The following is a 27,030-nucleotide window of genomic DNA, read 5'->3' on the forward strand; positions in this document are numbered from 1 at the left end:
GTAAGCCCTCACCAGAATTACTTTTGACAATCTTTTCATGGCAATGTAACATTTTACTAGCATGCCCCTGCAAACTCTTTCAGTCTCTACCCATTATCCAGTTCCAAAGTCACTTCCACATGTTTAGGTATTACTGCAGTACCCCCATGTCTCAGTACCATGTTTCTTAGAGCCACTATAACAAAATACCACAGACTGCATGGCTTATAAACAACTGAAATTCATTTCTCACAGTTCTGGAGGTGGGAAGTCCAAGATCAAGGTGCCAGCATGGTTGGGTGAGGGCCCTCTTCAGGGTTGCAGAATTCTCATTGTATCCTCACATGGTGGAAGGGGTGAGGGAACTCTCTGGAGCCTCCTTTATAAGGAAGTTAATCCCATTCATGAGGGCTCCAGCCTCATGACCTAACCACCTCTCGAAGGACCCACCTCCTAATGTCAATACTTTAGGGATTAGGACTTCAACATATGAATTTTGGAAGGACACAAACATCCATACCTTAACAGCAGTCATCACCACAACATAGTTTCAGATGTTCCATCACCCCATAAATATCCCTAGGGCCTGTTTGCAGTCTATCCCTATTGCTTCCTCCAGCCTTAGGCAATCCTGATCTTTCTGTCTCTCTATATGACCTTTTCTGGACAGTACATATAAATGGAATGATACAATATACAGCCTTTTGTGTCTGACTTCTTTCACTTAGCCTAATGTGTTCTTCCGTCACATAGATGTATCAAGTAGTTCCATGTTGTGGCATGTACTGCCTTTTGTTTTATCCACTCACCATGGATGACATTTGGAATGTTTCCATTTTTTGCCTATTTTGAAGAGTGTTGCTATGAACATTCATGCTTTATGTAGACTGTTAAAAGATAAACTGAGGCATATTAAATTTTTAAGAGTTTATCTGAGCAAATATTGATTCAGATTGGGCAATGCCAAACCGGAAGTGGTTAGGAAGCTCCACCAACAGGAGCAGGGATAGGCTTTTATAGAGAAAAGGCAGAAGCAAAGCCAGGAAATGATTTGAGTGGCTATAGCTTAAGTGTTTGCCTTATTCGGGAAAGGCTAGTTAGCTGTCTATACTCAGTGGTCCTTAGGTTTCGATTTCTTAACCATGACGCATTACAAGCTTAGTTTTTGGTTTTCTTACATAGGCTGCTAAAGCATTAAAGCCATCTCAGAGATTGTCATACTGAGTGAAGTAAGTCAGACAGAGAAAGACAAATATCATATGATATCGTTTATATGTGGAATCTAAAAATAAATTGTAAAAATGAACTTATTTACAAAACAGAGATAAGAGTCACAGATGCAGAAAACAAATTTAAGGTTACCGTGGGGGGAAAGGGAGGGAGGGATAAATTGGGAGATTGAGCTTGACATATACACACTACTATATATAAAATAGATAACTAATAAGAACCTGCTGTATAGCACAGGGGACCCTACTCAATACTCTGTAATGACCTATACGGGAAAAGAATAAAAAAGAGTGGATATATGTATATGTATAACTGATTCACTTTGTTGTACAGCAGACTAACACAATATTGTAAATCAACTGTATTCCAATAAAAAAAAAAAAGCCACCTCAGTCCAATGGCCTCGTTTAACTATTTTAACAGGACATATGCTTTTATTTCTCTTGGATAGATTCCTAGGAGTGGCATTGCTGGTCATGTGGTAAATTTATTATTTAACTTTGTAAGAAACTGCCTAACTTTCCCACCATGGTGGCACCATTTTTTAAATACATCTTTATTGGAGTATAATTGCTTCACAGTGTTGTGTTAGTTTCTGCCGTACAGCAAAGTGAATCAGCTATATGCACACACATATCCCCATATCCCCTCCCTCTTGAGCCTCCCTCCCACCCTCCCTATCCCACCCCTCTAGGTGGTCACAAAGCACTGAACTGGTCTCCCTGTGCTATGCAGCAGCTTCCCACCAGCCATCCATTTTACATTTGGTAGTATATGTATGTCAATGCTATTCTCTCATTACACCCCAGCCTCCCCCTCCCCCTGTGTCCTAAAGTCCATTATCAACGTCTGCATCTTTATTCCTGCTCTACCGCTAGGTTCATCAGTACCATTTTTCTAGATTCCATATATATGCATTAGCCTATGATATTTGTTTTTCTCTTTCTGTCTGAATTCACCCTGTATGACAGTCTCTAGGTCCATCCACGTCTCTGCAAATGACACAGATTTGTTCCTTGTTTATGGCTGAGTAATATTCCATTACATATATGTGTCACATCTTCTTTATCCATTCGTTAGTCCATTTAGGTTCTTTCCATGTCCTGGCTATTGTAAATAGTGCTGCAATGAACATTGTGGTACATGTCTGTTTTTGGATTATGGTTTTCTCAGGGTATATGCCCAGTAGTGGGATTGCTGAGTCATATGGTAGTTCTATTTTTAGTTTTTTAAGGAATCTCCATAGTGCCTGAATCAATTTACATTCCCACCAAAAGTATAGGAGGGTTCCATTTTCTCCACAACCTCTCCAGCATTTATTGTTTGTAGATTTTTTGATGATGGCCATTCTGACCAGTGTGAGGTGATACCTCATTGTGATTTTGATTTGCATTTCTCTAATGATTAGTGATGTTGAGCATCTTTTCATGTGTTTGTTGGCCATCTGTATGTCTTTGGAGAAATGTCTATTTAGGTCTTCTGCCCATTTTTGGATTGGGTTGTTTGGTTTTTTGATACTGAGCTGCATGAGCTGCTTGTATATTTTAGAGATTAATCCTTTGTCAGTTGCTTCGTTTGCAAATATTTTCTCCCATTCTGAGGGTTGTCTTTTATTTTTGTTTATGATTTCCTTTGCTGTGCAAAAGTTTTTAAGTTTCATTAGGTCCCATTTTTTTAGTTTTGTTTTTTATTTCCATTACTCTAGGAGGTGGGTCAAAAAGGATCTTGCTGTGATTTATGTAATAGAGTGTTCTGCCTATGTTTTCCTCTAAGAGTTTTATAGTATTTTGTCTTATATTTAGGTCTTTAATCCATTTTATGTTTATTTTTGTGTATGATGTTAGGAAGTGTTCTAATTTCACTCTTTTACATGTAGGCGTCCAGTTTTACCAGCACCACTTATTGAAGAAGCTGTCTTTTCTCCACTGTATATTCTTGCCTCCTTTGTCAAAGATATATACAAAGGTTTATTTCTGGGCTTTCTATCCTGTTCCATTGATCTATATTTCTGTTTTTGTACCACTACCATACTGTCTTGATTACTGTAGCTTTGTAGTATAGTCTGAAGTCAGGGAGCCTGATTCCTCCAGCTACATTTTTCTTTCTCAAGATTGCTTTGGCTGTTCAGAGTCTTTTATGTTTCCATACAAATGGTAAAAATTTTTGTTCTAGTTCTGTGAAAAATGCCATTGATAATTTGATAGGGATTGCACTGAATCTGTAGATTGCTTTGGGTAGTATAGTCATTTTCACAATATTGATTCTTCCAGTCCAAGAGCAAGGTATATTTCTGCATCTGTTTATGTCATCTTTGATTTCTTCATCAGTGTTTTATAGTTTTCTGAGTACTCTTTTGCCTGCTTAGGTAGGTTTATTCCTAGGTATTTTATTCTTTTTTGCATTGGTAAATGAGATTGTTTCCTTAATTTCTCTTTCAGATGTTTTGTTGTTAGTGTATAGGAATGCAAGAGATTTCTGTGCATTGATTTTGTATCCTGCTACTTTACCAAATTCACTGATTATCTCTAGTAGTTTTCTGGTAGCATCTTTAGGATTTTCTATGTATAGTATCATGTCATCTGCAAACAGTGACAGTTTTACTTCTTTTCCAATTTGGATTCCTTTTATTTCTTTTACTTCTCTGATTGCTGTGGCTAAAACTTCCAAAAGTTTGTTGAATAATAGTGATGAGGATGGGCACCCTAGTCTTGTTCCTGATCTTAGAGGAAATGCTTTCAGTTTTTCACCATTGAGAATGATGTTGGCTGTGCGTTTGTCATATGTGGCCTTTATCATGTTGAGATAGGTTCCCTCTCTGCCCACTTTCTGGAGAGTTTTTATCATAAATGGGTGTTGAATTTTGTCAAAAGCTTTTTCTGCATCTATTGAGATGATCATATGGTTTTTATCCTTCAGTTTGTTAATATGGTGTATCACATTGATTGATTTGCATATATTGAAGAATCCTTGCATTCCCACGATAAACCCCACTTGATCATGGTGTATGATCCTTTTAATGTGCTGTTGGATTCTGTTTGCAAGTATTTTGTTGAGGATTTTTTCATCTATGTTCATCAGTGATATTGGCCTGTAATTTTCTTTTTTTGTGACATCTTTGTCTGGTTTTGGTATCAGGGTGATGGTGGCCTCATAGAATGAGTTTGGGAGTGTTCCTCCCTCTGCTATATTTTGGAAGAGTTTGAGAAGGATAGGTGTTAGCTCTTTCTAAATATTTGATAGAATTCACCTGTGAAGCCATCTGGTCCTGAGCTTTTGTTTGCTGGCAGATTTTTAAATCACAGTTTCAATTTCATTGCTTGTGATTGGTTGGTTCATATATTCTATTTCTTCTGGTTCAGTCTTGGAAGGTTGTGCTTTTCTAAGAATTTGTCTAATTCTTTCAGGTTGTCCATTTTATTTGCATATAGTTGCTTGTAGTAGTCTCTCATGATCCTCTGTATTTCTGCAGTGTCAGTGTTTCTTAATTTGTGACCCAAGATGTTATCTATCCTGGAGAATGTTCCGTGTATACTTAAGAAGAATGTGTATTCTGTTGTTTTTGGATGGAATGTCCTATAAATATCAATTAAGTCCATCTGGTCCAATGTGTCACTTAAAGCTTGTGTTTTCTTATTTATTTTCTGTTTGGATGATCTCTCCATTGGTTTAAGTGGGGTTTTAAAGTCCCCTACTATTATTGTGTTACTTTCGAGTTTCCTTTTTATGGCTGTTAACATTTGCCTTAAGTATTGTGGTGCTCCTATTTGGGGTGCATAAATATTTGCTATTGTTATATCTTCTTCTTGCATTGATCCCTTGATCATTATTTAGTGTCCTTCCTTGTTTCTTGTAATAGTCTTTATTTTAAAGTCTATTTTGTTTGATATGAGTACTGCTACTCCTGCTTTCTTTTAATTTCCATTTTCATGGAATATCTTCTTCCATCCCTTCACTATCAGTCTGTATGTGTCCCTAGATCTGAAGTAGGTCTCTTGTAGACAGCATATATATGGGTCTTGTTTTTATATCCATTCAGACAGTCTGTGTCTTTTGGTTGGAGTATATAAAATCCATTTACATTTAAGGTAATTATAGATATATATGTTCCTATTACCATTTTTAAAATTGTTTTGGGTTTGTCTTTGTAGGTCTCTTCCTTCTCTTGTGTTTCCTGCTTAGGGATCCATCCCTTCACTATCAGTCTGTATGTGTCCCTAGATCTGAAGTAGGTCTCTTGTAGACAGCATATATATGGGTCTTGTTTTTATATCCATTCAGACAGTCTGTGTCTTTTGGTTGGAGTATATAAAATCCATTTACATTTAAGGTAATTATAGATATATATGTTCCTATTACCATTTTTAAAATTGTTTTGGGTTTGTCTTTGTAGGTCTCTTCCTTCTCTTGTGTTTCCTGCTTAGGGAAGTTCCGTTATCATTTGTTGTAAAGCTGGTGGGTGGTGCTGAGTTCTCTTAACTTTTGCTTGTCTGTAAAGGTTTTGATTTCTCCAGTCCAATCTGAAGGAGATCCTTTTTGGGTAGAGTAATCTTGTTTGTAGGTTTGTCCCTTTCATCATTTTAAATACATCCTGCCACTCCCTTCTGGCTTGCAGAGTTTATGCTGAAGGATCAGCTGTTAACCATACGGAGATTCCATTGTATGTTATTTCTTACTTTTCCTTTGCTGCTTTTAATATTTTTTTCTTTGTATTTAATTTTTGATAGTTTGATTAATATGTGTCTTGGCATGTTTCCCCTTGGACTGATCCTGTATAGGACTCTCTGAGCTTCCTGGACTTGCTTGACTATTTCCTTTCCCATGGTAGGGAAGTTTTCAACTATAAACTCTTCAAATATTTTCTCAGCCCGTTTCTTTTACTCTTCTTCTTCTGGGAGCCCTATAATTTGAATGTTGATGCGTTTAATGTTGTCCCAGAGTTCTCTGAAACTGTCCTCAATTCTTTTCATTCTTTTTTCTTTTTCTGCTCTGTGGCAGTTATTTCCACCACTCTATCTTTCAGGTCACTTATCCGTTCTTCTGTCTCAGTTACTCTGCTATTGATTCCTTGTAGGGTATTTTAAATTTCAGTTATTGTGTTGTTCATCACTGTTTATTTGTTCTTTAGTTCTTCTAGGTACTTGTTAAATGTTTATTATATTTTTTCCATTCTATTTCAGTGATTTTGAATCATCTTTACTATCATTATTCTGAATTCTTTTTCTGTTAGACTGCCTAACTCCTCTTCATTTGTTTGGTCTGGTGGGTTTTTACCTTCCTCCTTCATCTGTTGCATATTTCTCTGTCTCCTAATTTTGTTTAACTTACTGTGTTTTCAGTCTCCTTTCTGCAGGCTGCAGAGTCATAGTTCCTCTTACTTCTGTTGTCTGTGCCCAGTTGGTGAGGTTGGTCCAATGACTTGTGTAGGCTTCCTGGTGGAGGGGACTGGAGCCTCTGTTCTGGTGGGTGGAGCTGGATCTTGTCCCTCTGATGGGCAGGGCCATGTCCATTGGTCTGTTTTGTGGTGTCTGTGAGCTGAGTATGACTTTAGGTAGCCTGTCTGCTAATGGATGAGGTTCTGTTCCTGTCTTGCTAGTTGTTTGGTGTGAGGTGGTCAGCACTGCAGCTTGCTGGCCGTTGGGTGGATCTGGGTCTTAGTGTTGAGATGGAGACCTCTGAGAGAGATCTCACCAATAAATATTCCATGGGGCCAGGAGTTCTCTGGTGGTCCAACGTCCTAGACTTGGCTCTCCCACCTCGGAGGCTCTGGCCTGACCCCCAGCCAGAGCACCAATACCCTGCAAGCCACACGGTGCACAAGAAAAATAAGAAGTAAAAACAATACAAAACAAAAACAAAACTAAAAAAGATCCCCAAAAAACGAACAGATGAGACCCCAAAACAAATGGTAAAAGCAAAACTAAACAGACAAAAATCACACAAAGAAACATACACACACACTCACAAAATAAAAAAAGAGAAAAAAAGAGAAAAGAAAGAAGAGAGCAACCAAACCAGTAAACAATTTCAAAAATGAAAACAAACACTAAAAACTAAACTAACACAAACATAAAACCAGAAACAAATCAAATGCAGAAAGCAAATTTAAAAAAGGCAATGAAAGCATAAAACAAACACACAAAAACTATGAAAAAAAAGTAAAGACAAAGAAAGATGAAAACAAAAGGAAAAAATACAAAACAACAAACTAGTAAAGTAAAAATAGAAAAATCTAAAATATAGTTAAAAATAAAATGAAAGCAAAGCAAAGGAAATAAACAAACCCAAGGAAAAAAAGCAATATAATGAAAAAGTACAGTAGAATTAGGAAATAAATAAATAAATAATATAAATATTTTTATTTAAAAATAAAAGCAAAAAAGGAAAGAAAAGTAAAGAAAAAGGTAAAATTAAATAATAATAATAATAATAATAATAATAATAATAATAATAATAATAAAAAGAACAACAGAACCAAAAAAAGAATAACAAAAGTAGTGATATTTTCCTGTGGCCTTAGCTGTCAGTGTCCTTGCCTCCACAGTGAGCCACAGGCAATCCCTGCCTACCCAGGAAGTCCTCCAATACTCCTAGATAGGTCTCTAGTCCTGCTGTGGGCACTGTGGGGCCAGCTCAGACTCTGATCTGGCCCCATGTGTACTTGCCCCCAATGTCCACAGTTGCCCCCAAAGTCTGCAGCCTCAGTTGCGGGAACCCTTGTTGTCTATTCAGGTATTCCACAGTTGTAGGGTTTACCCAGCTGATTGCAGGGATTTAATCCACTGCTCCTGTAGCTGCACAGGGATATTTGTCTTTCTCTTCTTTGGTCACACTGCCCCTGGGTTCAGCTTTGGTTTTGGTCCCACCTCTGCGTGTGTGCTTCCCTCAGGCATCTGTTCCCCACCCAGGCAAGAGGGGGCAAAAGCAGCAGCTGATTAGGGCTCCCTTGCTCACTCACGTTGGGGCTGAGGGAGGGATACAGCAGTCATAATTGGGATGTGTGGGGAGTGCCTGTGGGCCGCAGAGGCTGGCATGAATTTGCAAGAGCCCGAGGCACGCCGTGCGTTCTTCCAGGGAAGTTGGAAGGCAGTGGCTGGCTGCAGAGGCTGCCAGGAAGGTGTGGGAAGAGACCTGCCTTGCACACAGGACCCTTAGCGGCAGTGGCAGCAGCCTCTGCGGTCCAGGGTAACAGCTGCAGCTCAGGATGCACCATTTTACATTCGCACCAGCAATGTTTGAGGCTTTCAAATTCTCTGCATCCTTGCCTTTCTTTATATTTTGCCTTAGAAATTCCATGCCCACTTGAATTATAATTAAATAGAAAAAGTATTTTCATGGTTCAGTGCTAATACTGAAGTTTCAATTAGATTAAGCATTTTATAACAGTCTCAGTAATTGGGCAGAATTGATTTATATTGTGGAACTAATTCTCCAGTTGCCTACGGATTATATGGTAAATAATTAATGATAATTTACTGCAGCCTTCCTTATAAAACATACTTTATCAAGCTTCTACTTCAGGGTCATCTAATTATGCAGGAAATCTTTCTTTAGAAAGCAGACTGGTGATGGTTGTGTGTGTCTCTAGGGCATCCAGACTCTGAAACAAAGAAATCCATGATTTATTTATTGTCCTAATAGATATGGTATAAAATGGCCAATCTTCACAAATACTTATACTGATACAAGCTTCTGTGTGTTTTATTTATTTTTTAAAAATATTGATTTATTTATTTTTGGCTGCATTGGGTCTTGGTTGCGGCATGTGGGATCTTTCGTTGCAGTTCATGGGCTCTTTATTGTGGCATGTGGGCTTCTTTCTAGTTGTGGTGCACGGGCTTCTTTCTAGTTGTGGTGCACAGGCTTCTCTCTAGTTGTGGTGTGCAGGCTCCAGAGTGTGTAAGCTCAGTAGTTGCAGTGTGCAGGCTCCAGAGTGTGTGGGCTCTGTAGTTGCAACACATGGGCTCTCTATTTGTGGCATGTGGACTTAGTTTTCCTGTGGCATGTGGGATCTTAATTCCCCGACCAGGGATCGAACCCACGTCCCCTGCATTGGAAGGTGGATTCTTAACCACTGGACCACCAGGGAAGTCCCCTTCTGTGTGTTTTAAAGTCCTGTGGATTAGAATACAGTAATTTTCTATGTTTCTTTCCAGATCGTTCACAGAACACTGGTGGCCATGTTGGGTTCCCTTGCAGCATTAGCAGCACTGGCTGTGATTGGTGATGTAAGTGTAACATATTGAGTCAAAGGCTTAGTACTCAATAGAATGTCATATTCAAAGACAGTCCAAGAATTAGGCATTAGCTGGTGATTTTAATTTTTTTAATATACTCTTTCACATTTCCCATTAGTGGCATGAACTTTACAGCATCAATGAGTAATTAACATTTGACTTTATCACACACATCCCAGTGGTGTTATTCTCCACCCTAGCTGAGGAAACGTTTGACTCATGGTGGTCAAGCATTTGCCCAGGTCATGCAGCTGAGTTATGTTAGAGCTGGCCCTATGTACTGTCAGCCCATGGAAACTAGAGGAGGCCATCCTGGATGGAGCAGAGAGGTGGGAGACAGTGAGTTCGGGGTTCTGTCCTGCAGACATCAGGAGGTCCTTGGATGTGCAAGTCTGGGGGGGAATAGCACCCCCTCAGGGTCTGAGCATCGTCCATCCTGCAGGGACATTGGAATGAATGTAGGGAAGCAAGAGAGGCCAAGTGCCCACTAGAGATGGAGGCCTGTGGAGCCTCCATCTTGAGGAGTAGTGCTGGAACTGACCAAGGTGGCAACATACAGAACTTGGGATTGAAAGCAACTCTGTAGAATTCCAGGGATTGTTCTGAAAAGTGCTAGTAAAGGCCAGTCAGTCAACCAAAGAATAATAACTGGGACTATGTGGGGCTATGTTCAGTTAGTTATTTATTGTTTTTTATTTTCTTTTTCTTGGCTAGAGTTGGTATAAACAAACATTAACTCTAAGGGTAAAATGTCCCAGATTCCTAAAACTTACACATAAACCACTGTTATTTTTATTAATTGTTAAGTAGTGTAGTAGTAGTTATTTAATTCTAGAAATCATTGACGTGGCACATGGCTTGTGCTGCAGGAACCTCCCTGGACCACTGTGCAGTCCTTTTCCAACAACCAGGCTCTCCAAGTTCCCTCACTTCCCAGTCTGTGTTCCCAGTTCCCCATGATCCTACCTTCCCTTAAGGACATGGACGGGGCTTAAGAAATCTGCTTTTTTTTTATTGTCAAGTGCATAGGTTTGATGTTATTATGCTTTGGGTCACGAGTGTTTTTCAGTGATGATATAATCTGATTTCAAAGGCAAGCAGATGGTGTGACTTTCGACTCTGGTCCAATGAGTGGGTTTTCTGTAAAGGGCGGCACATATTTACAGTTTATCACCAGGAGGATGATGCCCAGGACTAATTGGCAAATTTGTGTTTTGATTGCAGAGACCCAGCCTGACCCACGTGGTGGAGTGGATTGATTTCGAGACTCTGGCCCTGCTGTTTGGCATGGTAATGACAGTCCTCCCAGTGGGGCAGGGCCCCAAGCTTGCTGTAACCTTGGACCTTCTCTTTTGCCACTGCTGACTCTTAAAGACACTGTGCTGCTTGACAATTAAGGCTTGATTGAGAAGTGTTTGTGCAGGTCTAGCTGATTTCTCCTGAGGAGGCATGGAGTGATTGGTGTTCTGATTAGTTAGCTGTAAAATTTCAGCCTAAGGCCTGTCTGACAGTGAAATAACCTTGCCATTTAGAAAATTTAGAAATTTTTAAAAGTTACTGTCCTTAAAATATAAAATGGAATATCCTAAACAGATGAACCATTTAAGTTTTTCAGTGATTGGAGAAGTACCTTTAATTATATGGATAAAGGAAGAAATGAAGAAATTGTCCCTAAGTAATAGTTTGTATATTTGCTGTTAAACAGACATTTTCAAGTGGCCCCTCTACTGTGTGCTATGAAGAGTGTCACCAAATGAACTTGTAGGAAGGGAACTTTAAGACACACTAGTGGGCTCGTGTGGTACATGAGTCATAAACAAACTAAACTGGAATAAGTGGAATTTGACAGAGGTCTGGACAGCAGTGGGAATGGCTATTGCACTCTTGAACAGACCCACAGCAGCTGAGTGATTTGAGAGGGGTGTTCCCTCTCAGGGCTAGAAGACTCACCCTGTGTAAAGCAGGTCACCACATGCCCTCACCTCCTTGCTAATATTCTTTCTGCCCTAGCACCATGGAGGGCCCTGCTGCTCTAGGCTTTGGTGTGACCCAAAATGGCTGCCTACTCTGTGGGTGGAGTGGGAGGCAGGTCAGTGCTCTGAACTCAGGCTTCATAGAAGAACAAATGTATTGGGTCCTGAAGTGTATAGGGTTTGGGCCTATGGAAGGAAGAAGGAAGGCATACCAGATGGCTTATAAAATAGGTTTTTAAAAAAACTTAAATGATTGGTGTATTAATTTGCTGGGGCTGCCATAATAAAGTACCACAGACTGGGTGGCTTAAACAACAGAACTGTATTTCCTCACAGTTCTGGAGGCTGGAAGTCTGAGATCAAGGTGTTGGCAGGGTTGGTTTCCTCTGAGGCTTCTCTCCTTGACTTGTAGATGATCATCTTCTCCCTGTGTCCTCACACGATTGTCCCTCTGGGCATGTCTGTGTCCTCATCTCTTCTTTTTATAAGGTCACCAGTCATACTGGGTTAGGGCTTCACTTTAATTACCTTCTTAATATAGTTACATTTGGAGCTACTGGGGTGGTTAGGATTTTAAAAATGAGTGGTTTAATTTTTTTTCCCCAATGGAATCAGTAGAACTTTGCGGGGTGCAGAGACAGTCTATATAACTAGGCCCCTTCCTTTTCCACCCTGTTGCATGCCAGTCAACCACCCATGTGGCCACTTACCCAGCCCCCGAGTTCCAGCATCTCTTGGGTGGTTCTGGCAGCCGACGTGTGGAACAGCTTCACCATGACAGTGGAAGACCACACAGGACCTACCCATCCACGTTCATGTGAAGCTTCCATTGGTGTGTGAAGCTCCACATTCTATAAATGGCCTCACAGTGGCCATTTGGGTTAGGATGAATATTGTTGGTCATGCTAGACAAGGTAGATATTTGTACTGAGTCTAAATTAACTTTTGGACATTTTTTGTTTTGCACTGTTTATTTGAAAGACAATATTGGGCCCACTCTTTTCTAAGTACTTTAGTTTACATAATGCTATTGAATTTTCACAACAACCTTACAAGGAACAGACATTCAGAGATGAGGTGAGAAAACCAAAGTACAGAGAATTAAATAAATTTTTTGCTCAAAGTTAAATTACTCCTAAGTGGCAGAATTGATATTTGAACCTGCATCTTCTCACTCCAAGTTCAGCACGTGGTATGTCACCATCTAAGGAGGTAGAATAGAGAATCTTCCAGAAAGTTCAAGCTGGTTGAAATGTCTGGTTGATTAGACTTAGAATAAATGGGACATTACTTTTGGTTACTATCTAGGATGGTTATTCTCACCAACTCAGTGTCATCAGTAGAAAAACGCAAGTGAGTAGGCCTTCTGGGTTCATATAGAACACAGAGAATAATCATTTCAATGTAACTACTCTTATTTGCTTGTCTTGATCAAATTGGTGACAAAAATCTGTTAAATTATTTTAGGAAACAAAATTTAAGCCAGTTTAAAAGTCTTCAAACATTGAATTGTTGCTTGTGTGGACACTTAGGTGCAGAAGGCCACATTCCGTCCCATTTCCTTCCCTGTTTCTAGCTTTGTGACTGTGAGCGAGTCACCTTCCATCTTTGCCTGCCAGTTTCCTGGTCTATAAGACAGGGAGTAATTATAACACAGTGTTCACTGTCAAGATCAGATGGAATGATAATGTACCTTGGGCACATAACCCTGGACAAATATAGAGGTGCAAACCTACTAGCAAGGGGCTTGATTCAGGGAGTTAGTAAGTGGACCACACTCAGCAAGAGAGTGAGAAGCTTGATGAGGTAGTAGCTTTCATTCAGAGGCCAGAGATCAGATTTGAAAGTGATCACTCTGGTGTCATTTCAGGATGGTGCTGAATGCTGAAACATTCTCCTTGTCTCCTTTTTCTCTTTTCCCCACAGATGATCTTAGTAGCCATATTTTCAGAGACTGGATTTTTTGATTATTGTGCTCTAAAGGTAAGTTTGATGTGGCATTTAATAGTTATGTATTAATTAATTGACATATTTATTTTTCCACCATTACATATTTAGTGAATAAAACTACCACTTAAAGCAAATATTTTAAAATTCTGTCCTCCTTTTCAAAATCACTGCTGCAAAGCTGGATATAGTTGCTGTGCTAAGTTAGGTGGCTCTGAGCAACACTTTCAGCTTCTCAACAAATAACCAAAGAAGAGGATCAAGGAGAAGAGTACTTGAGTTGAGTGTTTGTATGACAGGGTTCAAATTGGCAGGTTGAGAGCTATGCACCAAAACTGTTTTGCACTTCAGAGTATCCAAATATTTTAAGTCATCAGCTTCTGATTACTCCACTTTTTGGTGAAATAATTTCAATGATTACTTTCTAAATATTGAGCATATAAACATTCCTTTTTTTTTACTGTAATTAATTAATTAATTAATTTTAAAAAACATCTGTATTGGAGTATAATTGCTTTACATTGTTGTGTTAGTTTCTGCTGTATAATGAAGTGAATCAGCTATACGTATACATATATCCCCATATACTCTGAGGAATCCACCAGCAATTTCTGACTGGCAGAATTTGTACTGGTCCTGGCTGAAAACCCAGCCCGCGCCCAGCAGCCATACCGCAGACGAGCCCAAGCCCATGCTGCTCAGATCTCCCAGCTGGATATTGGATATAGCTTTTGATGGTTTAGGGCCTCTTTCACTTGACCCCAGCCGTGTGGGTGACAGGGTCTTGGTGCTCCGGCCTGGTGTCAGGCCTGAGCCTCTGAGGTGGGAGTGCTGAGTTCAGGACATTGGACCACCAGAGACCTCCCAGCCACATGTAATATCAAATGGCAAGAGCTCTTCCAGAGCTCTCCATCTCAATGTGAAGACCCAGCTCCACCAACAGCCAGCAAGCTCCAGTGCTGGACACCCCATGCCAAACAACTAGCAAGACAGGAACACCACCCCACACATCAGCAGAGAGGCTGCCTAAAATCATACTAAGCTCACAGACATCCCAAAACAGACCACCAGAAGCAGCCCTGTCCACCAGAGAGACAAGATCCACCCCACCCACCAAAACACAAGCACAAGTCCCCTCCACCAGGAAGCCTACACAAGTCACTAAACCAGCTTCACCAACTGGAGGCAGACACTAAAAACAACAGGAACTATGAACCTGCAGCCTGCAAAAAGGAGACCCCAAACACAGTAAGTTAAACAAAATGAGAAGACAGAGAAATATGCAGCAGATGAAGGAGCAAGGTAAAAACCCACCAGACCAAACAAATGAAGAGGAAATAGGCAATCTACCTGAAAAAGAATTCAGAGTAATGATAGTAAAGATGATCCAAAATATCGGAAATAGAATGGAGAAAATACAAGAAACGTTTAACAAGGACCTAGAAGAACTAAAGAGCAAACAAACATTGATGAACAACACAAAAAATGATATTACAAATTCTCTAGAAGGAATCAATTGCAGAATAACTGAGGCAGAAGAATGAATAAGTGACCTGGAAGATAAAATAGTGGAACTAACTACCACAGAGCAGAATAAAGCAAAAACAATGAAAAGAATTGAGGACAGTCTCAGAGACTTCTGGGACAACATTAAACCCACCAGCATTCAAATTATAGGGGTCTCAGAAGAAGAAGAGAAAAAGAAAGCGTCTGAGAAAATATTGAGAGATTATAGTTGAAAACTTCCCTACCATGGGAAAGGAAATAGTCAAGTCCAGGAAGATCAGAGAGTCCCATACAGGATCAGTCCAAGGAGAAACATGCCAAGACATATATTAATCAAACTATCAAAAATTAAATACAAAGAAAAAATAAGCAGCAAGGGAAAAGAAACACATAACATACAAGGGACTCCCCATAAGGTCAACAGCTGATCTTTCAGCAGAAACTGCAAGCCAGAAGGAAGTGGCAGGACATATTTGAAGTGATGAAAGGGAAAAACCTACAAGTGACATTACTCTACCCAGCAAGGATCTCATTCAGATACGATGGAAAAATGAAAACCTTTACAGACAAGCAAAAGTAAAGAGAACTCAGCACCACCAAACCAGCTTTAAAACAAATGCTAAAGGAACTTCTCTAGGCAGGAAACACAAAAGAAGGAAAAGACCTACAATAACAACCCTAAAACAATTAAGAAAATGGTAATAGGAACATACATATCGATAATTCCCTTAAATGTAAATGGATTAAATGTTCCAACCAAAAGAGACAGACTGGCTGAATGGACATAAAAACAAGACCCATATATATGCTGTCTACAAGAGACCCACTTCAGACCTAGGGACACATATAGACTGAAAGTGAGGAGATGGAAAAACATATTCCATGCAAATGCAAATCAAAAGGAAGCTGGAATAGCAATACTCATATCAGACAAAATAGACTTTAAAATAAAGACTATTACAAGAGACAAAGAAGGACACTATATAATGATCAAGGGATCGATTCAAGAAGAAGATGTGACAATTGTAAATATTTATGCACCCAACATAGGAGCACCTCAATACATAAGGCAAATACTAACAGCCATAAAAGGAGAAATCGACAGTAACACAATCATAGTATGGGACTTTAACACCCCACTTTCACCAATGGACAGATCATCCAAAATGAAAATAAATAAGGAAACACAAGCTTTAAATGATACATTAAACAAGATGGACTTAATTGATATTTATAGGACATTCCACCCAAAAACAACAGAATACACATTTTTCTCAAGTGCTCATGGAACATTCTCCAGGATAGATCATATCTTGGGTCACAAATCAAGCCTTGGTAAATTTAAGAAAATTGAAATTCTCTCAAGTGTCTTTTCAGACCATAATGCTATGAGACTAGTTACTAATTACAGAAAAAAAACTCTAAAAAATACAAACACATGCAGGCTAAACAATACACTACTAAATAACAAATAGATCACTGAAGAAATCAAAGAGGAAATAAAAAAACACCTCGAAAGAGAGGAAATGAAAACACGACAACCCAAAACCTATGGGATGCTGCAAAAGCAGTTCTAAGAGGGAAGTTTATAGCAATACAACCCTACCTCAAGAAAAAAAAGCATCTCAAAACACAACTTCACCTTACACCTAGAGCAATTAGAGAAAGAAGAACAAAAAAACCCAAAGTTAGCAGAAGGAAAGAAATCATAAAGATCAGATTGGAAATAAATGAAAAAGAAATGAAAGAAACAATAGCATAGATCAGTATAACTAAAAGCTGGTTCTTTGAGAAGACAAACAAAATTGATAAACCATTAGCCAGACTCATCAAGAAAAAAAGGGAGAAGACTCAAATCAATAGAATTAGAAATGAAAAAGGAGAAGTAACAACTGACACTGCAGAAATACAAAGGATCATGAGAGATTACTACAAGCAACTCTATGCCAATAAAATGGACAACCTGGAAGAAATGGACAAATTCTTAGAAATGCACAACTTTACGAGACTGAACCAGGAAGGAATAGAAAATATAAAAAGACCAATCACAAGTACTGAAATTGAAACTGTGATTAAAAATTTTCCAACAAACAAAAGCCCAGGACCAGATGGCTTCACAGGTGAATTCTATGAAACATTTAGAGAAGAGCTAACACCCATCCTTCTCACACTCTTCCAAAATATAGCAGAGGGAGGAACACTCCCAAACTCATTCTGTGAGGCCACCAGCACACTGATACCAAAACCAGACAAAGATGTCACAAAGAAAGAAAACCACAGGCCAATATCACTGATGAACATAGATGTGAAAATCCTCAACAAAATACTAGCAAACAGAATCCAAGAGCACATTAAAAGGATCATATATGAACAGACCAATCACAAGCACTGAAATTGAAACTGTGATTAAAAACCTTCCAACAAACAAAAGCCCAGGACCAGATGGCTTCACAGGCGAATTCTATCAAACATTTAGAGAAGAGCTAACACCTATCCTTCTCAAACTCTTCCAAAATATTGCAGAGGGAGGAACACTCCCAAACTCATTCTACGAGGCCACCATCACCCTGATACCAAAACCAGACAAAGATGTCACAAAGAAAGAAAACTACAGGCCAATATCACTGATGAACATAGATGCAAAAATCCTCAACAAAATACTAGCAAACAGAATCCAACAGCACATTAAAAGGATCATACACCATGATCAAGTGGGGTTTATCCCAGGAATGCAAGGATTCTTCAATATATGCAAATCAATCAATGTGATACACCATATTAACAAATTGAAGGAGAAAAACCATATGATCATCTCAATAGATGCAGAGAAAGCTTTTGACAAAATTCAACACCCATTTATGATAAAAGCCCTGCAGAAAGTAGGCATAGAGGGAACTTTCCTCAACATAATAAAGGCCATATATGACAAACCCACAGCCAACATTGTCCTCAATGGTGAAAAACTGAAACCATTTCCACTAAGATCAGGAACAAGACAAGGTTGCCCACTCTCACCACTATTATTCAACATAGTTCTGGAAGTCCTAGCCACAGCAATCAGAGAAGACAAAGAAATAAAAGGAATCCAAATCGGAAAAGAAGAAGTAAAGCTGTCACTATTTGCAGATGACATGATACTATACATAGAGAATCCTAAAGATGCTACCAGAAAACTCCTAGAGCTAATCAATGAATTTGGTAAAGTAGCAGGATACAAAATTAATGCACAGAAATCTCTTGCATTTCTATACACTAATGACGAAAAATCTGAAAGTGAAATTAAGAAAACACTCCCATTTACCATTGCAACAAAAAGAATAAAATATCTAGGAATAAACCTACCTAAGGAGACAAAAGACCTGTATGCAGAAAATTATAAGACACTGATGAAAGAAATTAAAGATGATACAAATAGATGGAGAGATATACCATGTTCCTGGATTGGAAGAATCAACATTGTGAAAATGTCTCTACTACCCAAAGCAATCTACAGATTCAATGCAATCCCTATCAAACTACCACTGGCATTGTTCACAGAACTAGAACAAAATATTTCACAATTTGTATGGAAACACAAAAGACCCCGAATAGCCAAAGCAATCTTGAGAACGAAAAATGGAGCTGGGGGAATCAGGCTCCCTGACTTCAGACTATATTACAAAGCTTCAGTAATCAAGACAGTTTGGTATTGGCACAAAAACAGAAATATAGATCAATGGAACAGGATAGAAAGCCCAGAGATAAACCCACACACATATGGTCAACTTATCTTTGATAAAGGAGGCAAGCATATACAGTGGAGAAAAGACAGCCTCTTCAATAAGTGGTGCTGGGAAAATTGGACAGGAACATGTAAAAGTATGAAATTAGAACACTCCCTGACACCATGCACAAAAATAAACTCAAAATGGATTAAAGACCTAAGTGTAAGGGCAGACACTATCAAACTCTTAGAGGAAAACATAGGCAGAACACTCTATGACATACATCACAGCAAGATTCTTTTTGACCCAGCGCCCAGAGAAATGGAAATAAGAACACAAATAAACAAATGGGACCTAATGAAACTTAAAAGCTTTTGCACAGCAAAGGAAACCATAAACAAGACCAAAAGACAACCCTCAGAATGGGAGAAAATATTTGCAAATGAAGCAACTGACAAAGGATTAATCTCCAAGATTTACAAGCAGCTCATGCAGCTCAATAACAAAAAAACGAACAACCCAATCCAAAAATGGGCAGAAGATCTAAATAGACATTTCTCCAAAGAAGATATACAGATGGCCTACAGACACATGAAAGAATGCTCAACATCATTAATCATTAGAGAAATGCAAATCAAAACTACAATGAGATATCATCTCACACCGGTCAGAATGGCCATCATCAAAAAATCTAGAAACAATAAATGCTGGAGAGGGTGTGGAGGAAAGGGAACACTCTTGCACTGTTGGTGGGAATGTAGATTGATACAGCCACTATGGAGAACAGTATGGAGGTTCCTTAAAAAACTACAAATAGAACTACCATACGACCCAGCAATCCCACTACTGGGCATATACCCTGAGAAAACCATAGGTCAAAAAGAGTCATGTACCAAAATGTTCATTGCAGCTCTATTCACAATAGCCAGGACATGGAAGCAACCTAAATGTCCATCATCGGATGAATGGATAAGGAAGATGTGGCACATATATACAATGGAATATTACTCAGCCATAAAAAGAAATGAAATGGAGGTATTTGTAATGAGGTGGATGGAGTTAGAGTCTGTCATACAGAGTGAAGTAAGTCAGAAAGAGAAAAACAAATACAGTATGTTAACACATATATATGGAATCTAAGGGAAAAAAAAAAAAAAGGCCATGAAGAACCTAGTGGCAAGACGGGAATAAAGACACAGACCTACTAGAGAATGGACTTGAGGATATGGGGAGGGGGTGGGGTGAGATGTGGCAGGGTGAAAGAATGTCATGGACATATATACACTACCAAATGTAAAATAGATAGCTAGTGGTAAGCAGCCGCATAGCCCAGGGAGATCAGCTCGGTGCTTTGTGACCACCTAGAGGGGTGGGATGGGGAGGGTGGAAGGGAGGGAGATGCAAGAGGGAAGAGAAATGGGAACATATTGTATATGTATAACAGATTCACTTTGTTATAAAGCAGATGCTAACACACTATTGTAAGGCAATTATACTTCAATAAAGATGTTTGAAAAAAAAAAAAAAAAAAAAGGATCATACACCATGATCAAGTGGGGTTTATCCCAGGAATGCAAGGATTCTTCAATATATGCAAATCAATCAATGTGATAAATGATATTAACAACTTGAATGAAAAAAACCATATGATCATCTCAATAGGTGCAGAAAAAGCTTTTGACAAAATTCAACACCCATTTATGATAAAATCCCTCCAGAAAGTGGGTATAGAGCAAACCCACCTCAACATGATAAAGGCCATATATGACAAACCTAGAGCCAACATCGTTCTCAATGGTGAAAACTGAAACTGTCCTCTAAGATCAGGAAAAAGACAAGGTCGCCCACTCTCAACGCTATTATTTAACATAGTTTTGGAAGTTTTAGTCACAGCAATCAGAGAAATTGGAAAAGAAGAAGTAAAACTGTCACTGTTTGCAGTTGACATAATACTGTACATAGAGAATCCTAAAGATGCTCCCAGTAAACTACTAGAGCTAATCAATGAATTTGGTAAAGTAGCAGTATAAAAAATTAGTGCACAGAAATCTCTTGCATTCCTATCCACTAATGATGAAAAACCTGAAAGAAATTAAGGAAACACTCTCATTTACCATTACAACAGAAAAATAAAATACCTAGGAATAAACTTACCTAAGGAGACAAAAGACCTGTATGCAGAAAACTATAAGACACTGATGAAAGAAATTAAAGATGATACAAACAGATGGAGAGATATACCATGTTCTTGGATTGGAAGAATCAATACTGCAAAAATGACTATACTACCCAAAGCAATCTATAGATTCAATGCATCCCTATCAAACTACCAATGGCATTTTTCACAGAACTAGAACAAAAATTTCTGAATATGTATGGAAACACAAAATACCCCGAATTGCCAAAGCAATATTGAGAAAGAAAAACGGAACTGGAGGAATCAGGCTCCTGGACTTCAGACTACTCTACAAAGCTACAGTAATCAAGACAGTATGGTACTGGCACAAAACCAGAAATATAGATCAATGGAACAGGATAGAAAGCCCAGAGGTAAACCCACACACATATGGTCACCGTATCTTGGATAAAGGAGGCAAGAATATACAATGGAGAAAAGACAGTCTCTTCAATAAGTGGTGCTGGGCAAACTGGACAGCTACATGTAAAAGAATGAAATTAGAACACTTCCTAACACTATACACAAAAATAAACTCAAAATGGATTAAAGACCTAAATATGAGGCCAGACACTATAAAACTCTTAGAGGAAAACCTAGGCAGAACACTCTATGACATAAATCACAGCAAGATCCTTTTGGACCCACCTCCTAGAGAAAGGTAAATAAAAACAAAAATAAATAAATGGGATATAATGAAACTTAAAAGCTTTTGCACAGCAAAGGAACCATAAACAAGACGAAAAGACAACCCTTAGAATGGGAGAAAATATTTGCAAATGAAGCAACTGACAAAGGATTAATCTCCAAAATATACAAGCAGCTCATGCAGCTCAATATCCAAAAAATAAACAACACAATCTAAAAATGGGCAGAAGACCTAAATAGATATTTCTGCAGTGAAGATATACAGATTGCCAACAAACACATGAAAGGATGCTCAACATCACTAATCATTAGAGATATGCAAATCAAAACTACAATGAGTTATCACCTGACACCGGTCAGAATGGCCATTTTCAAAAAATCTAGAAACAATAAATGCTGGAGAGGGTGTGGAGAAAAGGGAACCCTCTTGCACTGTTGGTGGGAATGTAAAATGACACAGCCATTATGGAGAACAGTATGGAGTTTCCTTAAAAAACTAAAAATAGAACTACCATATGACCCTGCAATCCCACTACTGGGCATATACCCTGAGAAAACCATAACTCAAAAAGTGTCATGTACCACAATGTTCATTGTAGCACTATTTACAATAGCCAGGACATGGAAGCAATCTAAGTGTCCATTGACAGATGAATGGATAAAGAAGATGTGTCACATATATACAATGGAATATTACTCAACCATAAAGAGAAATGAAATTGAGTTATTTGTAGTGAGGTGGATGGACCTAGAATCTGTCATACAGAGTGAAGTAAGTCAGAAAGAGAAAAACAAATACTGTATGCTAACACATATATATGTAATCTAAAAAAAAATCTTTCTGAAGAACCTAGGGGTAGGACAGGAATAAAGATGCAGACGTAGAGAATGGACTTGAGAACACAGGTCAGGGAAGGGTAAGCTGGGATGAAGTGAGAGAGTAGCATTAACATATATACACTACCAAATGTAAAATAGATAGCTAGGGGGAAGAAACTACATAGCACGGGGAGATCAGCTTGGTGCTTTGTGACCACCTAGAGAGATGGGATAGGGAGTGTGGTAGGGAGATGCAAGAGGGAGCGGATATGGCGATATATGTATACATATAGTTGATTCACTTCATTATACAGCAGAAACTAACACAACCTTTTAAAACAATTATACTTCAATAAAGATGTTAAAAAAAACCAAAAACCAAAACCAAAAACAAACAAACAAAGAATTTGTATTGGTCCTATTACTCGGGGTTGGCAGGAAGACATCTTGTCATGCTCTGCTAATGAAAGACTAGTGCTGGGCTTGATATTTTTTAATTTGGAACTGAAAAGTTCTTTTAAAAAATTATTTACTTCACAAAGCCCTTTCCGAATCTTGAATGATAGAACAATTCTGTGTTTTTTGCCATCTTTGTGCACCATCTTGCACCTCCGAGGTACTATCTGGCCTCTTCCTCCCAATACCTTGGTACTGAAAGTAACCCCTAGATCCCCAAAGATCAGCAGACCCTAGGGTCAGGTGGATCCCAAAGTCACAGCCCAAGCTGTCCAACCAAGAGGAGTGTGTAAAAGACTAGGGGATACAGGGGTGACAGGCCGTCACCTTGTGACCGACTGACCACCACAGGGCACCGAGAAGGAGAATCTGAGTGAAGGAACATAGGCCAGGGTGGATTTAGAACGTCCAGGTCCAGCCATTACTGCCTCATCTCAGCAGATTTAGGAGTTTGTGGGTCTAAGTTTTAATCCTCCATACAATGTTTATTTAGACCCTTAGTTTTAGAGACCCTAATGAAATGTTGCATCTGTTCTTTGACCCTGCTGATCCTGGCTTGTTCTTTATTGCGCTGCAGGCATACCAACTGTCCCGGGGAAGAGTGTGGGCCATGATCATCATGCTGTGTCTCATTGTCGCCGTCCTTTCTGCCTTCCTGGACAACGTCACCACAGCGCTCCTCTTCACTCCCGTGACCATAAGGTAGGCAGAGTGGCCCCGTGTGGGCATCAGGCCAGGCTCATGGCAGCGTATGCTGGCTGCTGACCTTGCCCTCCACCCGTGTGCTTGGGTCCAGCCTGCACACCCACTGGGACTGTGGCTCTGTGTGCACGGCTGTGACAGTGGCAGTGGTGGTTGCAGAAACGCTGCAGGAGTCAGCACACATGGGCCTTTGTGTCCTGTGGGCCAGACCATCAGGGGCCAGGAGTTCTGGTCCATGGGCTCCGTGGGGTGCTCATACAGAGGGTGGGAGGTGGGGCTGCTGTCCTGCTCTGGCAGGCTCCTCGTGGGAAGATTGGACCTGGCAAGGCCTTGCAAGGTAACTTTGGGAAAGAGAAATTCAGTTTGATTCTATTTCGCTCCTTTTAATTCCACCCACTTCCTTTGTTTGGCATTCACCGAGCACCACAGGCTGATTACCTGGAGCCTCCTGGGGCTTCAGCTTCAGCCTGTCATTGTGCAGCCCCTTCCAAGGTCATGGACGTACACTTGTATCTAGACTTTATGTTTTTTATTTTAAAGATGGTTCCCAGCATATCATGGTCTTCCCCTGCTTAGACCCATCATGTGCTGATGCTGGCTGGTCCTGGGGAGACTGAGGGGACACAGGTATGGCTGGTGGTTTCTGGGAAGCTAGGTAGTGAGGACCTTTAGACAAGTCACTTCAGCTGCACTGATCTGGGTTGTACCATCAAAGAGATTAACCCAAACTAGTGTTCTGAGGATTCTGCCAGATAAGAGATTCTGCTGCACTTGAGGCATGAGACACAGCAAGTTCAGTGTCACCAGCGAGGGGCTACTTCCAGAGCTCAGGACTAATTCTGAGCAATGCCTTTGGTGTTGAAAGAGCAGTGACCCTCAGAGGAGGAGTGAGTTGGAGTGTGGGGTGGGGAGAGGAGAATGAAGGTTAGAGAGGAGCAGAGAGCAGGCAGCACCCCACGGATTGGCCTGCAGTGTCGCAAGTCAGTCTGTTGCTTAGGCTTCTGTGAGCTTGACTACATTGTCATGGCCCACGTGCAAATATAGATTTGAGGGGAGGGACGCTGGACTCAGAGTTCCTGCACAGGGGGTATAGCACCTCCCAGTACCCAGGGTTCTTCTGAGGGTAAATGGGGAATGGAGGGTGTTGTAACCTGTAGCACATGCTAAAACCAACCCTGTCCCTAGGACACCTCGGGGGCAAGAGGCAGTTCACACCCACTCCACTTCAACCAGGGCAACTCTGCTGCTGACACTGGTTTGAAAATCATCTCACAATGTGCCAGATCCCAGCATGCCACTGCACTCTCTGATGATGGCACCCACGTTCTCAGCATCCCTGTATAAGCTGGGCAGCTGAGGGTTGTCTCAGCCTTGCTGGGCTTTGTTTATATCCTCAGTGTTCTAGGAACTGGCTTTGTAATTTTATGTGAGAATAGCAATTCCATTTATTAGTCTAAAAATTACATCTTTCAAGATCGAAATGTTGGTGTCATTCACTGTTTATACTACCATGTTCTTCACGACTCTATAAGCTTAATCACATTTCTTCTGCCTTTGTCTGGATTGAGTAGCGCTAGTCTTTACAGTTAAACAGCTAGATCTGGCGTTGTTGATTAGCACAGGCTAATCCTTTTCTTGCTAGAAACAGAGCTGGGGCCTCCTAAGCTGACAGCTCCTGCTGCTGATTGGGGTCTGATCCTCTTTTTTGGATTCATCCCTGTCCTTGGTCCCTGGACACCGCTCCCTTCTCAGCTTTCACACGGTTCTGTAGGCCAGTCCCCCTCAGAAGAGCTGCTGGCTGTGGCTCTGAGCTGGGAGGTGGTAGAAAGGACCCTTGAGGGACTTCCCAGACTCCACGCTTCCACTGCAGGGGGCATGGGTTCAATCCCTGGTCAAGGAACAAAGATCCTGCATGCCGCAGAGTGACCAAAAAAAAAAAAAAAAAAAAAAAAAAAAGGACCCTTGAATGCAGCAGGGAACCCCCTCGCCATCAACTTCCAGACCGAGGCCTGGCTTCTGTAAGGAAGTGGGCAATGTGATGGGCAGGTGGAGGAGGAAATACCATGAGGTATTTCCTAAACTTTCTTTAGAGCAGCCTTTTCTCAACTGTGTGCTCAGTGGACCCACTTGCGGAGCTCTAAACGCTGCTGCTCAGGCCCAGGCCCAGGGATTGATCTGTCGTGAGCTGGGCAGCAAGACTGTCAAAATTCCCAGACAAATCTAGTGTGTAGCCAAGGTGGAGAACCACTGCTGTAGAGTGTGTGCTCCTTGTTAATATTAAGCTTAGGGCCTCAGCATTTGAAAAGTGTAAGGTGGGTAAGGAGCTAGGTTGGCAGGCATGGTGTGAGCCACTGGGTGGCGGTGCTTTCTGATCTAGCCCCACCCTACTCAGAGGGGTCTGGTGGCAAAGATGCATTCATCTGTGCCAGGGCCTGCCCTGCACAGGGTCCTGCACCCCTGCTTCCTCCAGACCTATGGGGACGAAGCAGGAGTATATTTTCACATGGATGGTTCAGATGGGTTGTATGTTAACTTTCAGAGAAATCTAATGCTGAGAGTCAACTTTATCCAGTAGCTCTGTAGCATCGTTGTCGTTTTTTACCCCTCAGTATTGCCCTTCTCACAGGTGTGTGTTTGCGCTTGCATGTGCACGAGCACGTGCACACACATGCTTCCCTTGTACAAGCAAATGCTTTAAAAAAATTTAAGTCTCACATGGGCCATTCACAATGTGAATAGCGGGACTGTTTTCATTTTCCTCCATTCGTGACAGATTGTGTGAGGTGCTCAATCTTGATCCAAGACAAGTCCTGATTGCAGAAGTGATCTTCACAAACATTGGAGGAGCTGCCACTGCCATTGGGGACCCACCAAATGTCATTATTGTTTCCAACGAGGAGTTGAGGAAGATGGTATGTATCAGTATAACAGGGTTGCTTCCAATAAATATAAGTGTGCAGCTTACCTGCACACTTAATAAAATTTTACTCTAAATGGATGTCACTTCTTCATATGAAGTGCTCTTGGTCATCTTGAGAGTGGGAAGTTAGGTGACTGATCCTCTAATTTAGAGTTAAGTGGTCTGAATTGATTTCATTCTTTTTTTTTTTAACATCGTTTTTGGAGTATAATTGCATTACAATGGTGTGTTAGTTTCTGCTGTATAACAAAGTGAATCAGCTATACGTACACATATATCCCCATATCTCCTCCCTCTTGCGTCTCCCTCCCACCCTCCCTATCCCACCCCTCTAGGTGGACACAAAGCACCGAGTTGATCTCCCTGTGCTAGGCAACTACTTCCCACTAGCTATCTATTTTACATTTGGTAGTTTATATATGTCAATGCCACTCCCTCACTTTGTCCCAGCTTATCCTTCCACATCCCCGTGTCCTCAAGTCCATTCTCTACGTCTGCATCTTTATTCCTGTCCTGCCCCTAGGTTCTTCAGAACCTTTTTTTTTTTTTTTTAGATTCCATATATATGTGTTAGCATATGGTATTTGTTTTTCTCTTTATGACTTACTTCACTCCATATGACAGATTCTAGGTCCATCCACCTCACTACAAATAACTCAATTTCATTTCTTTTTATGGCTGGGTAATATTCCATTGTATATATGTGCTGCATCTTCTTTATCCATTCATCTGTCGA

The 27,030-nt window shown here is 40.2% G+C and overlaps 1 protein-coding gene across 8 annotated transcripts in view; it reads left to right on the forward strand.

Annotated features, from left to right (window-relative positions):
• OCA2 (OCA2 melanosomal transmembrane protein) overlaps positions 1-27,030 on the forward strand; it is a 281,194-nt gene that overhangs the window by 106,000 nt on the left and 148,164 nt on the right. For all 8 annotated transcript variants that reach the window (XM_007182886.3, XM_057550707.1, XM_007182888.3 and 5 more), the window contains 5 exons: positions 9,363-9,434; positions 10,668-10,733; positions 13,343-13,399; positions 23,250-23,374; positions 26,148-26,286. In XM_007182886.3, the coding sequence (XP_007182948.2) occupies positions 9,363-9,434; positions 10,668-10,733; positions 13,343-13,399; positions 23,250-23,374; positions 26,148-26,286 (459 nt within the window). The remainder of the gene's footprint in view (positions 1-9,362; positions 9,435-10,667; positions 10,734-13,342; positions 13,400-23,249; positions 23,375-26,147; positions 26,287-27,030) is intronic.

Source organism: Balaenoptera acutorostrata, chromosome 8, assembly GCF_949987535.1.
Source record: "Balaenoptera acutorostrata chromosome 8, mBalAcu1.1, whole genome shotgun sequence".
Classification (NCBI taxonomy): Eukaryota; Metazoa; Chordata; class Mammalia; order Artiodactyla; family Balaenopteridae; genus Balaenoptera; species Balaenoptera acutorostrata.